General features: G+C 43.5%; 1 protein-coding gene across 1 annotated transcript in view; it reads left to right on the top strand.

Moving 5' to 3' along the window:
- Nucleotides 1-2,691: 2,691 nt before the first annotated feature.
- LOC119389633 (chromosome-associated kinesin KIF4) overlaps nt 2,692-14,373 on the top strand; it is a 69,154-nt gene continuing 57,472 nt past the window's right edge. The window contains exons 1-6 of the mRNA XM_049414512.1: nt 2,692-2,906; nt 4,654-4,897; nt 6,476-6,666; nt 8,549-8,638; nt 9,555-9,816; nt 13,999-14,109. Coding sequence (XP_049270469.1) covers nt 4,666-4,897; nt 6,476-6,666; nt 8,549-8,638; nt 9,555-9,816; nt 13,999-14,109 — 886 coding nt within the window. The 5' untranslated portion in view covers nt 2,692-2,906; nt 4,654-4,665. The remainder of the gene's footprint in view (nt 2,907-4,653; nt 4,898-6,475; nt 6,667-8,548; nt 8,639-9,554; nt 9,817-13,998; nt 14,110-14,373) is intronic.

Genomic DNA, 14,373 nt, shown 5'->3' with positions numbered 1-14,373 from the left:
TCTAAAACGTGACAAAGGCCAGTAGTGCAATTTGGTTGGTTAGGGTGGGGTGTTTAAGACTAACGTTAGCATTGTTACAGTGGGCCTTTCGTTAAAACTTTCACCAATATCCTGGTTCAAAAGCAAGTGCATTTACTTTAAAGAAGATTGTGTCATTTCTGCGCTTAAAAAAAAAAAACATGAGAAAACTGTCAAGCCCGCGAAACCCATGGTGATCCTTTATCCAGGTATCGCCAGGATTGCTTTGCGATATCTTCCCATCCCTGCTTCTAAGGTGCCCAGTGAGCGCATATTTTCAACTGCAGGAAACACTGTAACATCATGGCGAGAGAGCCTGAAGCCAGGTCATGTGGAACAGCTTGTGTTTCTGCATGACAATTCGCAGTCTTTCGCTAGCAGTCACTCACTGCATTATGTGCTCGAGGACATGAGCAGATTTCATTTCTTTGTTGTTTCTTTCAATTTTCGACAAAAACTTTTGTATTCGATTTGATGTTTTTGGCCACTATTCAGCACTATTCGATTCAATATAAAATTTCACTATTCGCGCACCCCTATTAAAAAGTTATGACAAACCGAGTGTAAGCTTTGCAAGCGTAATGTTTATTGAAGGCTTTATATGTAAAGCATTTTAATAACCTAATTACAACACAGTTGAAATTTGGATAGCAGCAGGATGCTTTAAGGAATTAAGAGAACATTTACAAGCAAGATTGTTTTGCTTGGGATGCAGCTTGGGATTCGTGAGGAGTGGCAGAAGGCACACGAGTGTGGCAAGTCAATTAGCAGCTGACAAAGACAATTTGTTGGTTGGTTGGTTGTTCCTAGAGGAATGGCACAACCCACCACAGGGGATCGGCCACGAATCGTGCGGCAGTAGGATTTGTGAATGGAAAAAAAGGATAATTCTAAAGAGATAATTTGTGGGTTGCTGGCTGGCTTAGTAGACGACTTGGGCCACTTGGTATGTCACTGAAATCTGCCCATTCTTGGCCAATCATCCAGAACAAGTATGTCAAGGTAAGTGAGGAAAGCGAGTTTCTTTTTTTAGTTGTGCTGCCCACCTTGGATGGATGTTTGGCAATAATATATAGTCGGTTACAACCTAAGAATAAATGTAAGCTCCGCCCACAGCTGTCGCTGTCCCACCCGGAGAAAATTTGCATAAATGCCCCATCCAATCGAATTTGCTCATTTCCGTAACCTTGAGCACCTTACACGAATTTCAGGTAAGCGATCAATTTTCCGATACAGACATGTTCGTGTCAATAGTTTTCAGTCGAAAACTTCAACTTCCTGCCTAACTTCATTCAGCAAAGACTCGGCTAAACAGGACAGCGAACTTTTAATTTTTAATACGCCTAGTATTTACATTAGCGTCGAAAAAGTATGTATGGTTAAAACAGAAACAACCTAAGGACTTTCTTGCACAGATAAATGGAAGGCGCACCGCTGTTCTGGTAGTGGAGATTGCATTTATTTTTTGGTTGAGGTTGTAACCGACTGTATATACCAGGAAGGGCTGAAGGTGGAGAGCGAAGCACCCGACTGGTGTGTGTGCACATCTGAAGAGCAACTCCCCGTGCCAGATATGCAGGGAGCCAGCGAACATTCACAATATCGTGTCCTACATGCAATGTGCGATACAATAAGTGAGTGCACAAGTGAGCAAGGTCTAATGGCACGATGAAAGAACAGTATGTCCAGTTTTCTCAACATTTGCAAATTTTTATAATGAGCCCTTAATTCTTTTTTCGCTTATCTCCACCATAGAAAAATCAACCCAGCGTCACTAACTTAACATCGTGAGAACTGATTAAACAGCAGAGCTAGTGGGCATAATTGCTTGGCTCTTATGCTTTCCTTGCTATTTCTTTCCTTTTCTATTTCTTTGGCTTTGTTAGGTTTTTATTTCGTTTGCTCTACTAGTGTTTTGCTTTTTGATGCCACTAGCCCCGCTGATTAATCGGTCTTCGCGACATTAGGTCAGTGAAACTGGGTTAATAGTGGAGGAGACTAATTTTGTTTGTGTGATTTTTGGCGATTAAAGCAAGCCCAATCTCTCTTCAAACTCGTTCATTTTTTGTCTCCCTCGCTCTTCTGGATCAACGACGCCGTCGTTGCCGTTCACGCGCCAATTACCGTTGCGCGCGACTTTAGCCATCGCCGAACATTCTACTTATTCACAGATTCTCCAGTTTTAGTAGACCAGAGATGAGTAGTGGGGCTTGCCCAATGTCTGTGGCACATACCCGCGAGACACTGCGAACGACGCTCCATAGGGATTAACGTCGACCTTAAACAGCTCAGCTGGTAATATCTTCACTTACAATAGCATACCAATAAACCCAAACTGCCACAATCGTGCGATCGGTCCCGCAACACATCGCTTCCGAGAAGAACCGAAATCGAAACCGGCGAAACCAACCAAAACAACCAAAACAGCCGGATACCAACCGCAGAGTCTAAATCCGCTGCTTACACTAAGAAGTTATAACTCGACCAAGATATAATACACACAAAAATACGTCAAAATATTTTCTTTACTTTAACAAGCAGCGAGCGCGTAATTGAGAAAAGTACAATGGTCCGGTTTAGTAATAACCGGCTCAAGTCGAGTGTTCGCCAGCCAATAGGAAGCGTCGGAAGTCGCGCGCGCCCGTGCGGGCCGGTACGGGTCGGGATTCAAAAAAGAGGATCCCCAGCGCTGCCAGCGCGTGCATTGCATGCATGCTCAATCGGTTGTCAATTTATTTGGTTCAGTTCGCGGCGTCGCAGTTGTGAGTGTCGGTTTGTTCCGCAAGCTAGACATTGGCTCCTTCAACTCCGAAATGATGAAGTGGGTGAGCTGAAGGCTTATTGGTTGGCGGCGAGCCAAGGGAGAAACACAAATCCAGGCAAGAACGGTACGAGGCCCGTTACGGCATTCACATTTCCTTCGTACTGTTCCATTCCGTCTTATGTCGTATGTCAGGCATTTCACATGTAACGTATGTTGCTATAGGACTTTACTTCGTTGTTTGACATACTTCCTTCTCTTTCTCCTCGAGCGCTCTTTACGCTGCACGAGGTAGGGCTCCCGCTCCTTGTTAAAAGCCTCGGAAACGTAGCATCAGAAAAGCGAAAGCACCGTTGACGTGCGCTCGCCTGCAGAATTATGTGTTGCTTTAAGCGGTCTTAAGTTACAATGCGTTGTATACTAAGACACGGTTCTGCTCGGGCGTGGTGCATGTGCGAACTGTTTCCCATCTACCTTCATGGCTGCCGTAATGTCGGGATGATATGCCTGTTAGGTACTTTGTAGCCCCCCCCCCCCCCCTAGTTACAAGGACCATGTTGTGCGTTTCTATCACGTGTCTTCAGTTTAAGAAAGTTTGATGTGCTAGGCATATTGCGGGGAGGGATGTGTAGTACGTGGGTGTTTGTAAGTGTGCATTTCCGTGCAAACCAAAAAATGTTTCATCGGGCACAACCTATGCTACCTCACTGTTTCGACATTTTCATTGCATTACTGTGACTGCATTTAGGAGTCGAAAGGAAATCAAAGTGGAATCTTGCCATTAGCTAACTCAAGGTTTTGATTAAATTTGGTCGTCGTGATAATTTATTTCACCCACTCGCGTCATTACGTAAGGAAGTTTTGCTGCATTACTTGGGTGCTGCAGCACTCCCTGCAGGTTTTGTTGAATTGAGGCCGGACTGTATTACCTGGCATCTGCCAGTTGCACGGTACTCGTTGCACTGCCTTCACTATCCATTTATCATTCCTTCTGGTTAAGGCACTTGAACAGCACCGTACAGTCTACTTTGGTTGCAGTTACCAACCTCATCTCAAGACGGAATTTTCATGAATGGGAAAGAAAATTAACCAACAAAAAACAGCAGCAACAACAGATGGGGGACTGAGGTTTCACTTCATGGTCGCTACACCAAGCAACGGCAGGATAACTGTAGTGTGCACAGCCTCTATGCTCTGTCGGCCAATGGGAGTTGAAGCCACAAAACAAAGCTGGCAGGAAATGGTAGTGCAGATGATTCTATAGCTGGGGCCTGACGGCTTACATAATTTCGGAAAACCGCTTTGGGGACCCTTTAGGCTCGCACGTCTATCTTGTGGAATTTGCTGCATGCACACTGTATTTGAATATTGATACCCATTCGGTGAACTGCATCTGGCGTGTCTGCCTATACGAGTGCTGTTCCCTGGCACTCTGGTGTTAGCCATATAAATTGTCTTGTGTTTGTTGGTCGGCACCTGGCTTTCTTTGTGGCAACGATGCAGCGCCTTGGTTGCTAATTAAAACATTAACAGAGTTTTTACAATTTCTTCATTGCCTCTTGAACCGTTGTTTGTTGTCGCCGAAGGGAAGGCCCTAGTCAAGAATACCACTGATCTTGAGATGCTGACAAGCAGATGCAGTTGGAAAGCATGCAAAGAAAATAGATGGACGATATACATTGAAGTGATGTAGGGAAACACAGGATGTTGCAGAGGTTGGGTAATGTAAGCTGTACACAATACCATCATTTTACTGCAATCTAAACTGGTGAAAAAAAATAATGCTGCAACTTCTTTTTCATATCGTGCTCGTTCCTTTATTTTTCCATTTAGTAGTGGTAGCAGAGTAATAATGTCTCCCTCATTCTCCCCAGATCTCTTGCACCATGGAGTCTGACAAAGTTATTCCAGTACGCGTTGCCGTGCGCAGCCGGCCACTCGTCTCCAAAGAGCTCATTGAAGGCTGCCAAGCCTGCGCTCGGACATTTCCAAACAACCAGTGCATCGTACTCGGCGGTGACAAGACGTTTACGTATGACTACGTTTTTGGGGAACAGTCCAGTCAGGTGGAGGTGTACGAAGCCTGCGTCTCCAAGCTGCTGCCTAAGGTGTTCGAAGGTAACCGAACTACTGCACACGACACAGGCAGCCTCGTGTTTAAAAGGACACTAGAGTGAAACGGTGAATCAGCTTAGATGAATAAATTATACTCTTAAAACTGTAAAGTCGTTAGTTTCACCATCATAGGTTCATAGGACAAAATTGAGGTCAGTTTCATCGCGTCACGGATTTCCAAGTGTATTTTTCATATATTGGTGGCATTGGCTCAGCGAAATTGCCTGAAACTTGGTATTTTAAGTCTATGGCCCTCTCAGAGGACAATGTACTTCATTTTTTACAGATTATGAACTATGTACGACCTTGTAGACTCCATTAAAGTTGCACGTCGCGACGTCTGGTGCGGGAATTTCAATGTGGCGTCGCCAGCCGCATTTCCTGCTTGCACAATTTTTCATTTACCAGTTGTCTTCTCACGGCAAGAGTGGTCATTTTGGAATTGCTAACGAGTAATTTACTAATATGAGAAAAATCATCTTTCTCTTTAGTGTTCCTTTAACAACAGACATCACGATGTCTGTCTCCACAGAAAATCCAAACTAGAGCTGGGCATTAATATTTTGACATGATTGATCTGAATGTTTGTAAAATAATGAATCTGACTGATTGTACTTTTCGATTTAGATGTATGAGCCCAAAAGTAATTGAAATTAAACTGCAAGGGTGTACACATCTCGTATATCAGTCACTTGGATGCAATTATTAGTCCAGCTGCAATTAGACTATTCACTTAATTGTTTGTTCTGCTACATGAGTGGCAATAGATGTCAATGGCGTAGACTCTCGTATTGCAATAGTTCAGGGAGAACATTTAGTCTTTCGTTCCATTTTTTCAAGTTCTTTCTCAGTTAAACCTTCTCGCATTTTATCACAGTTGCTTTCTCGCTGAGGCAAGGATATTGGCGCAAACACTTGCCCAACTTTTCTTACATGATCTCAACCAATTATGTCATTAAAAAAATCGTTATTGGTAAGGTGTCAAAAAAACCTTAAAAGAAATTATCTTGTTTTAGTGTGAGGACATTTTTGTCAATTATATAAAGTAGAGCCGAATAAAGAGGTTGCTGCCAGAACAAAATATTTTCAGAAAGTTTTTTTTTTTTTTTACTACAATGAAAATGGCCTTCACTGGACACACGTGTGTCCAGTGAATGTAAAATACCGTATCCCAATATCGCTGTCACTAGTGGAGGCTTGAAGTAAAGTTATGCTTCTTGTTTCGCAATATGGTGACCAACTACATTGGGCAGTAATGAACAAGATTTGCAAATTAAAACGAGCAGAATTTGCCATCTGCACTGAAAAAGAAAAACTAGCTTCTGCTTTTGCATCTCTTTAATACAGTAGACTCTCAGTAAATGGAAATATCTGCTTAAATGGAAAAACTGGCTCTAATATGATTGGTTTCGTGCTTAAATTCTGAACCCCTGTTCGTCCCTCGGTAAGTGGAACTCCTGTGAAACGGAACAAATTTTTCTGGTCCCGGTAGGTTCCATTTAACGAGTCTGCTGCACTCAGTTTTCCATTGCGCGTGGCCTGTGTCTGTTGCGTACTTCAAGTGCCAATTCCCTGCTGCAGGCTTCAACGTCACAATCCTCGCATACGGCCAGACGGGATCTGGAAAAACGTTCACCATGGGCACGTGCTGCTCGTCGAACTGTGCGAGGTCTGAAGACGCCGGCATCATTCCGAGAGCTGTGCAGGACATTTTCAGGCACATCTCTTCTCACAACGACAAGATCTTCCTCGTGAGAGTGTCGTTTCTCGAGGTGAGGGGAGTTGTTCACACCGGCTTTTCAATTGTTATTATCCGCTCCTCCACGTGCAATGTCACTGGCATCAAATAAGGCAGAAGTTCAGGGGAACGTGGAAGCTTGAAGAGATAAAAAATCTTTGAACACAGGGATGCTGCTGGAGCCATCGTGAAATTGAAGTTAGGGGGTGCTTTCGACAACCATGATTCAGCGAAATGCCCACCTCCCCTTCTACCCTTGAGACGTGAACATCCCCCCCCCCTCCACACACACACACACTCACCTGTTCCTTTATGCTTATTGATTGCTTCCTCTTCTGCTTCTTTTTCCTTTTACTCACCCAATTCGGCACGCCAGCCCTTCTTTCTCCCCCACCCCAGTTTTCTCACTTGCCCTCTCCTTCTCTTCTGTTTTAGTGCTGCCACCTTCGGGAAGACAAGATCACTTGTCTAAACGTTGACCCCCCAGTGACACCCCATGTTAAAGGATTTTTCGTCACTGGCATCGGGTGCATGTGGGCAGCTTTAGGTGGCATACCGTTATGCAAAGGACAGATGTGATGCGATTTCGTGCATGAAGCTCATTCTTGCCGATCAGCTTGTTGCTAGGTGCACCTTCCTGCAGATTTCAGTTTCATGAAACATAGGCTTGTGCGAATAGTAAACTTTAGGTTCAAAGTGAATAGTGATTTGGTCAAATAATTTCGAATCTAATTCGAATAGTATATATCGCATATTATAAAGAAAAATGAGCAATTATTTGTTATGACCAGGGGCGTAGCCAAGGGGGGGTTCAACCCCCCCCCCCCCCCGCCCGAAAATTTTCAGTTTTGCTTGCGTATATAGGCACGCACACATACAAATGCACGCACGAACATACATAAAGTATGGTTGAACCCCCCCCCCCACAAAAAAAAAAAAAAATTCTGGCTACGCCCCTGGTTATGACCCAACTAACCTGCACAATGTTTTAAAATCGAAGCAAGGCATGTGCAAATGTCATTCTTTTTGGTTCAAAGGGAAGTGGGAAGCAACTTTGAATAGTAGCAGGATTTGAATTTCTGTAGAGTGCAAGTGATAACCTCTAAAATACATTGTTTTAAAATTTACTATACTTCACGCATATAAGCCGGTATAACAAGCTTTTAAACTTAAAAAATGATGAATCGATGTGAGGGTAATTTGTTCATCTAACTTTGAACTGGGGCTTCGCGGCAGTGTGGGTTTTCCATGGCAAGGTGTATTCACGGTATAGCACCATTTAACTGCAGCGAAACCACCTTTACAGGGGGTTACATGAGGTTTATATATGTCTATTCATTCATTTCGAGAAATTCAGAATAATTTAAATTCATTTCGAAGTGAATTCGAATATGTAATATTCATTCAAATATTCGAACTTCTCGGATATTCGCACAAGCCTAATGAAATGGCAAGTCGCTCGGATAACTGTGGTGCATGTACAGTATTCACTGATTGAAATGCAAAAATTTCGGGCTACATTATGCACATAGTAACATGACATGGATTATCACTAGCTAGCTCATAGCTGTTGTTGTACTAAAAAAAAAGAATGTGAAGTTTAAATCTGTGAGTACTTTTCATAGATTTAGAATAACAGAGAGCTGAGCTAGTTGGTAAGTATTCATTCTAAAAAGACAGGGCGTGCAAACACGGACACAAGAAAGAAGTCAGGACACCACAAACGCTGCGTTTGTGGTGTCCTGACTTCTTTCTTGTGTCCGTGTTTGCACGCCCTGTCTTTTTAGAATGAACTTTTCATAGACTTGCTGCATCGGGGAAAGTGTACTGCAGGCTTTAATGTCTGCGTATATAGTTTATGGACTTTTTTTTATCCCCAACGCTGACTTACTGGTTTTGTTTCTAATCTCTTGCAGATCTACAAAGAGGATGTGTTTGACCTGTTCTCCAAGAACCCAGAAAGAGAGTCCCTGAATATTCGAGAAGACCAGACGGGAGCCATAAAGGTGAAATTGCTTTACGTGCATTCATACACCAACTCTTCATTTTTGTGCAGAAGTTATTGCGTAAGCTAGGAAAGTATTTGTGGTTGAAAATCCACCACCCTGGTCTAGTGGTTATGGTGCTCGACTGCTGACCCGCAGGTCGTGGGATCGAATCCCGGCCGCCGCAGCCGCATTTTTGATGGAGGCAAAAATGCTTGAGACCCGTGTACTTAGATTTAAGTGCACATTAAAGAACCCCAGGCGGTCGAAATTTTTGGAGCCCTCCACTGTGGCATCTGACATAATCACATCGTGGTTTTGGGACGTTAAACCCCAGCAATTACTATAATTTATTGATTCCTCTTTGACTTGAATGGGTTGAACGCACGAATGGGCTCGATTGCTTGTCTGCAACTTCATAAAGCTGCGTGGGCTGTGCAATATGGGGCAACCCCGTAGAAGGCTCTATAAATAAATTTTGATCATGTGGTGGGATTTGTTACTCTGGGCCATGGTGACATTATAATGACTGCACACTTGAACAAGCCTGTTTACTGTTGAGTAGTCGAAGTTTGAAACATTTGGGCAATTGAGTTTGATTTAGACAGTATCTGGACCCTCTTAATTTGGATTAATCTTAATTAGACTTAATTGATTAATTATGCTCAACTCTCAGTAGTAATTAGTAGTATCTTCCTGAGCTTGGCTTCACTAGCCTCATTGGGAATTCGACTTGGATTGCCCGCTTTCTGTGGCTCATACCCATTCCTGATCATAGTTTTTTGTTGACACGAACCGGCATAACGAAAAACTTAACACCTCTGCTGTAAAAGTTGTGCACGCAAATATGTATGTGCACAGTGACTGCCAGCCTGCGTTGCTGTTGTATTGTCATTGTCAACCGTCCTGTCACAAACTCATCTCTGCCATGGTGCAGATTACCAACTTGACGGAATTGAGCGTGACCACTCCCGAAGAGACGATCCGTCTTCTGGAGGTGGGCTCTGCGTCTCGGAGCACCGCCTCGACCAACATGAACATGCGCTCTTCACGGTCGCACGCCATCTTCACGCTGATAGTCGAGCAGCAGGACAAATCAAGCAGCGGTGCCGTAATGGTGGCGAAGTTTCATCTTGTCGATCTCGCTGGCTCCGAGAGGGCCGGAAAAACCAAAGCTGTTGGAGAAAGGCTCAAAGAAGGTTCGTTGGCCTTACCAATGTTACATTTGATCTTGGGGTTCAAGCAATGTCGAGCGAATCATTTGTTGCACATCACATTTTGCTTGTCCATTCGTACCTCAAGCGTTTGACTGTAATAATCTCATTATTAATCTGCAGTCACCCATTTGCTGCAGAACCTGACTTTACAGAATATTAGGACACATTGTGCAGTCATGTCGCATAGCCTGTATTATACTGGGTTACAACATACTATACTCTATTACACCTTTGTGAAAACTAGAACTGTGTGAATAGCAAAATTTTGGGTGCGAAGCGAATTTGAATATTGAAGTCAGCGTGCGAATCGTATCGAATATTTTTCGAATATTTTTCAAATATTTCTAGAATGTTTCTCGAATACTTCGAAGTGAAATTGCAGAAAAAAAAGTTGGAGAGGATTCCTAAGCATATTCTTATGATATAGCAACATGAAAGTGTTTCTTTTCGCTAGGTTATGAAGCACTGGCGGGGTGGTGTTTCACAGTTGTCTTTTCAAGAATGAGGCAATGTAGAGGCCGAATTGTATTTATGTACATGATTTGGTGCAACCAAAGTGTTGCCGACAACACTTTACAACGTGATAGGCTAACATACCATTTCCTCAGCCTCTCTTCCTCTTTCAACTTTTGTGGAAGCCCAACTGATGTGGCGTACAAGGGTGTGCTCCCTTCAAGTCCGGAGTTCCAAATCTGCCTCGTAGACGTCGATATATAAGAACATCTGAAATATTGGATGCTAAGAAGCTTTGGCGTCTGATTTTTCGGACTCCCTGCCCAAATTTCAGGTCCAAAACAGCATTAATTTAGCCCCCACCTCTGCCACATATTTCATCTCCATGTTGGAACCAGCGTTTTCTTGAGTTAATACATTTGCAACCGTAGTGAAGCTTGAAAGGCAGCTTTGCCGCAAAGATGGGATTGTGATGAGGTGAAGCATACTGAAAATCTAAGGACCACTTACAATCGGACGTTGACTGTGTCTTGGCCAAGTTCGACCGTAACGGAGCTTGAGAGCAATATCGGGGTGTGATGAGGTGAAGCATATTGAAAATCTAGGAATCACTTCCAATCTGACGTTGACTGTGTCTTGGCAAAGTTCGACCATAACGGAGCTTGAAAGGCAGCTTTGCCGCAATACGAGAGTGTAATGAGGTGAAGCATATTGAAAATCTGAAGGGGTCACTTTCAATCGGACGTTGACTGTATTTGTTTTTGGGAAGTTCGAATAGTAAAATTTCAGTGCGAATCGAATCGAATAGCAAACACTATTCGAAAAATATTCGAAATTTCGAATATTCGCACACCCCTAGTGAAAACATAAGAAAAAAATGTCCACTCTGTCCACAGAACCACGGCGTGCCTGCTCCTCACCTGTGTAAGACAGTCGTGCTAGCTAGTTTCTGCTCAAATTGCTAGTATTTTTTCTGGGATAACGTAAATACTACACATATTAAAAGCTGAAGGTTTGTCGTTACTACTTATAGCATTACATTTGGCTGAGCAGCTATGTCAGATTCCCTGACGAAATTTACCAGGACATTCAAGTTTCCGACCTAAAACCAGCAACACAAACTCTGTAAGGGAAACTCAACTATCTGAAACACTCGAAGTGCTTGATGTCGTGAAAATGGGTAAGCATTATTGGATAGAGCATTTATGCAAATTTTCTCTGCAAGGGGCAGCAATGGCTGTGGGTGGAGCTGACATTTTTTCTTAAATTGTAACTGAGTATAGTATACTTAGTGCTCTCAGATTGAAATGCGACAATTTAGGGCTATGAATGACCGTACTTTCATTCCCGCAGTCATCAATTTGTGTCATACAGTGCAGTCCACTTATAACGATTTCCAAGTGCCAAGAAAATCCCATCGTTATAACCGATAATTGTTATAAGCGGGTTGAGAAAAAAGACCTGGCTAGGCTGCTCAACCGCGTCGTTGGAGTCGTCGCTCTCACCGCTGTCCGCAGCACATATACGCACAACGATCACCTCATCACTGAGGCACTCAGGCGCGTTGTATTTTTGTTAAGCGCCGACCACAACTCCGGCACCCCTTGAAGGGATGCCGGAACGTTGGCCATGACATCCCACCCACGGTGAAATGTAAAACGGAGGCAGTTGTGGAGAAAGGCAACCAAAGCACGGTGCCCATAACAGGTGAGCGAACAGTGCGAGCCAACATTGGTGCAACCGGGCACGTGGACGAGGCCAAAGCGGCGGCTACGGGAGGGGAGTTCTGAAGAAAAGCTTCATATCCTCTTACTTCTTCATACCGTATTTACTCGAATCTAGGCCAGCCCCGATTCTAAGCCGACCCCCGAAATTCGTAAGGGCAGAAAAAACAAAAAAACCTAATCATTGTACTCGAATCTAAGCCGACCCCTCCACTTTAGCAAGTCGTTTTTTCGAAAAAAACATCGGCTTAGATTCTAATAAATACGGTAAGTGGCGCAGTCGACTGGTTTTCTGAGGAGGTGGACAGGGTGCGAGGCACATCGCGGCGCATGCCGTCGTTGCGGAGAGCCATTTACGGCGCGCACTATAGTCGGATTCAATCGCTGTATCCGATATCGCGGCACTGGAGCATTGTAATAAGCGGTTTATTTTACTATAGAAAGCATACAAAAGTGGACAGTGCCATCATTGTTCATCATTATATCCGATATATTGTTATAAACGGTATCGTTATCAGCGGACTCGACTGTATAGGTGTTATTTCCACTTAACACTTGCATCGGAGCCAACGTTATCTTTAGCTGCAAGATTGACAGCGCCATGACTCTGTTATCATGCACAACTGTGCATACCGGACGTTACACTGAAAAGTTTGATGTTGTGTTTCAAACTTTAAGCACTGTACATGTAGCCCATGTTGTAGCTCAAGTTTAACACATATTTAGCCTGTGTTATGCTTGTAATGTACTGGTAGCACTTATGTATGAACTTTACACAGCTCTTGCCATTGTCTATTGTATATAGTATATCTACATTTTGATATTATGCCATGTGTCTGTTTTGCTGTATATTGCTTGTATACTCCTATCATTTTCTTTGTTTCATTACATTGAATGTATCTCCTCCCCCTTTGTAATGTAGTGTGCTTCCATGTGGGCCTTTAAAGGTATTCTGAATTTCTTTTAATGCAATTTATTCACTCAAGCATTTATTGATTTTAATTGACCGCCACATACAAAAAAGGCCTCTTCTTTCCTTCTTTTGTTTTTTCTAAAGTCAAGAAATTGTACACTACAGTCAACTACCGATTTTTCGGATATGCTTGAAAATTCAGACGCTTTCACGGCACCACCACAAGCCCCATTGAGTCAATGTATAAAAACGTCTTAAATTTTGAACACTGAAACTGTTTGGCGTTTGATTTTTCGAACTTTCTCGTCCAAAACAGCATTAATTAAAACCACCAGAGCTGCCACGTCGATCCTCGCAGCTTAAACCTGCGCTTTCGCAGGGCCATCAGTTTGCAGCCGTAGCAGGTTCCGAAAGTTAGCTTTGCCACAATGCCAAGGTGTTAAGGGGTGAAGCATTCTGAGAATGTGAAGAGGCCACTATCGCGGAGTAGTGCGGCGATGCCATTACGTATAAGCACCGGAAATTCACGGAGGCATGATATCATGGTGGCAGGCAGCAACTGCGCCAGAAGGATTTAATTGCTGAAAACCCAACTACAATAAGTACCTTCAGCAAACTGCTCGGTAGGGCATGTGGCCTCGTGCAGTTGTAAGAGTTTTTTATAGGCGACAACCCAAACGCGCCGCACAGAAGAGTTGCTTTCAACTGGGTTGCTTTCATCGCCGCGCCCGTACTGTATGGTCAGGAACTTAGTGGGCACGATGAACACTCAAGGCAAACATGTGCGTACAGTGCAGCAAGTGCCTTGGCAGTGACTGTGTGAGCTTAGTGCATGCAACTAGAAAGGATCGGCTTGGTTCTCTACGGGTACCAAACGTATTCATGCTGATCTGTGCGAGCACCGAAATGCCTGATAAGTGTACTGGCAGGTCTTGAGAGCTATTTTGGACGTCATTGCAGCGATTTTACCATTTGAGTGAAGTAAAAAAAGCGCAAATTTGTTTTTTCAGACAATTCCATGGTGCCTAAAGAGTCTGAAAAATTTGACATTGACTGTATTATATTCTCGTGCAGGCATCACCATCAATCAAGGCCTTCTGTCGCTCGGGAACGTCATCAGCGCCCTCTGCGACGGCAATTCTCACGTACCTTACCGGAATTCAAAGCTGACACGTTTACTGCAAGGTACGTAATAACATAACGTGCATAGTGGAACATTCACGGGAAACTGTAGCTTGGTTAAACAACTGGTAGAGTGCTGTTTCAGACGTTTGTTTGCAATTGCAAAAGAGAAAACAGCCATATTTCAGCTAAGTAGAAGGCCAGACCATTTGTTAATTGATTTATTAGTCATCAGAATTCAGGATGTCCTTGTGCATAATCCAGTCTATGGAGCGCCGTACTAGAGAAATAGATACAAACATGTACTGCTGACACCATCTTGTGGTA

The sequence above is a fragment of the Rhipicephalus sanguineus genome, chromosome 4 (genome assembly GCF_013339695.2).
Source record: "Rhipicephalus sanguineus isolate Rsan-2018 chromosome 4, BIME_Rsan_1.4, whole genome shotgun sequence".
Taxonomy (NCBI): domain Eukaryota; kingdom Metazoa; phylum Arthropoda; class Arachnida; order Ixodida; family Ixodidae; genus Rhipicephalus; species Rhipicephalus sanguineus.
The sequence above is the reverse complement of the archived record's forward strand: the minus strand, read 5'-3'. Positions and strand labels throughout refer to the sequence as shown.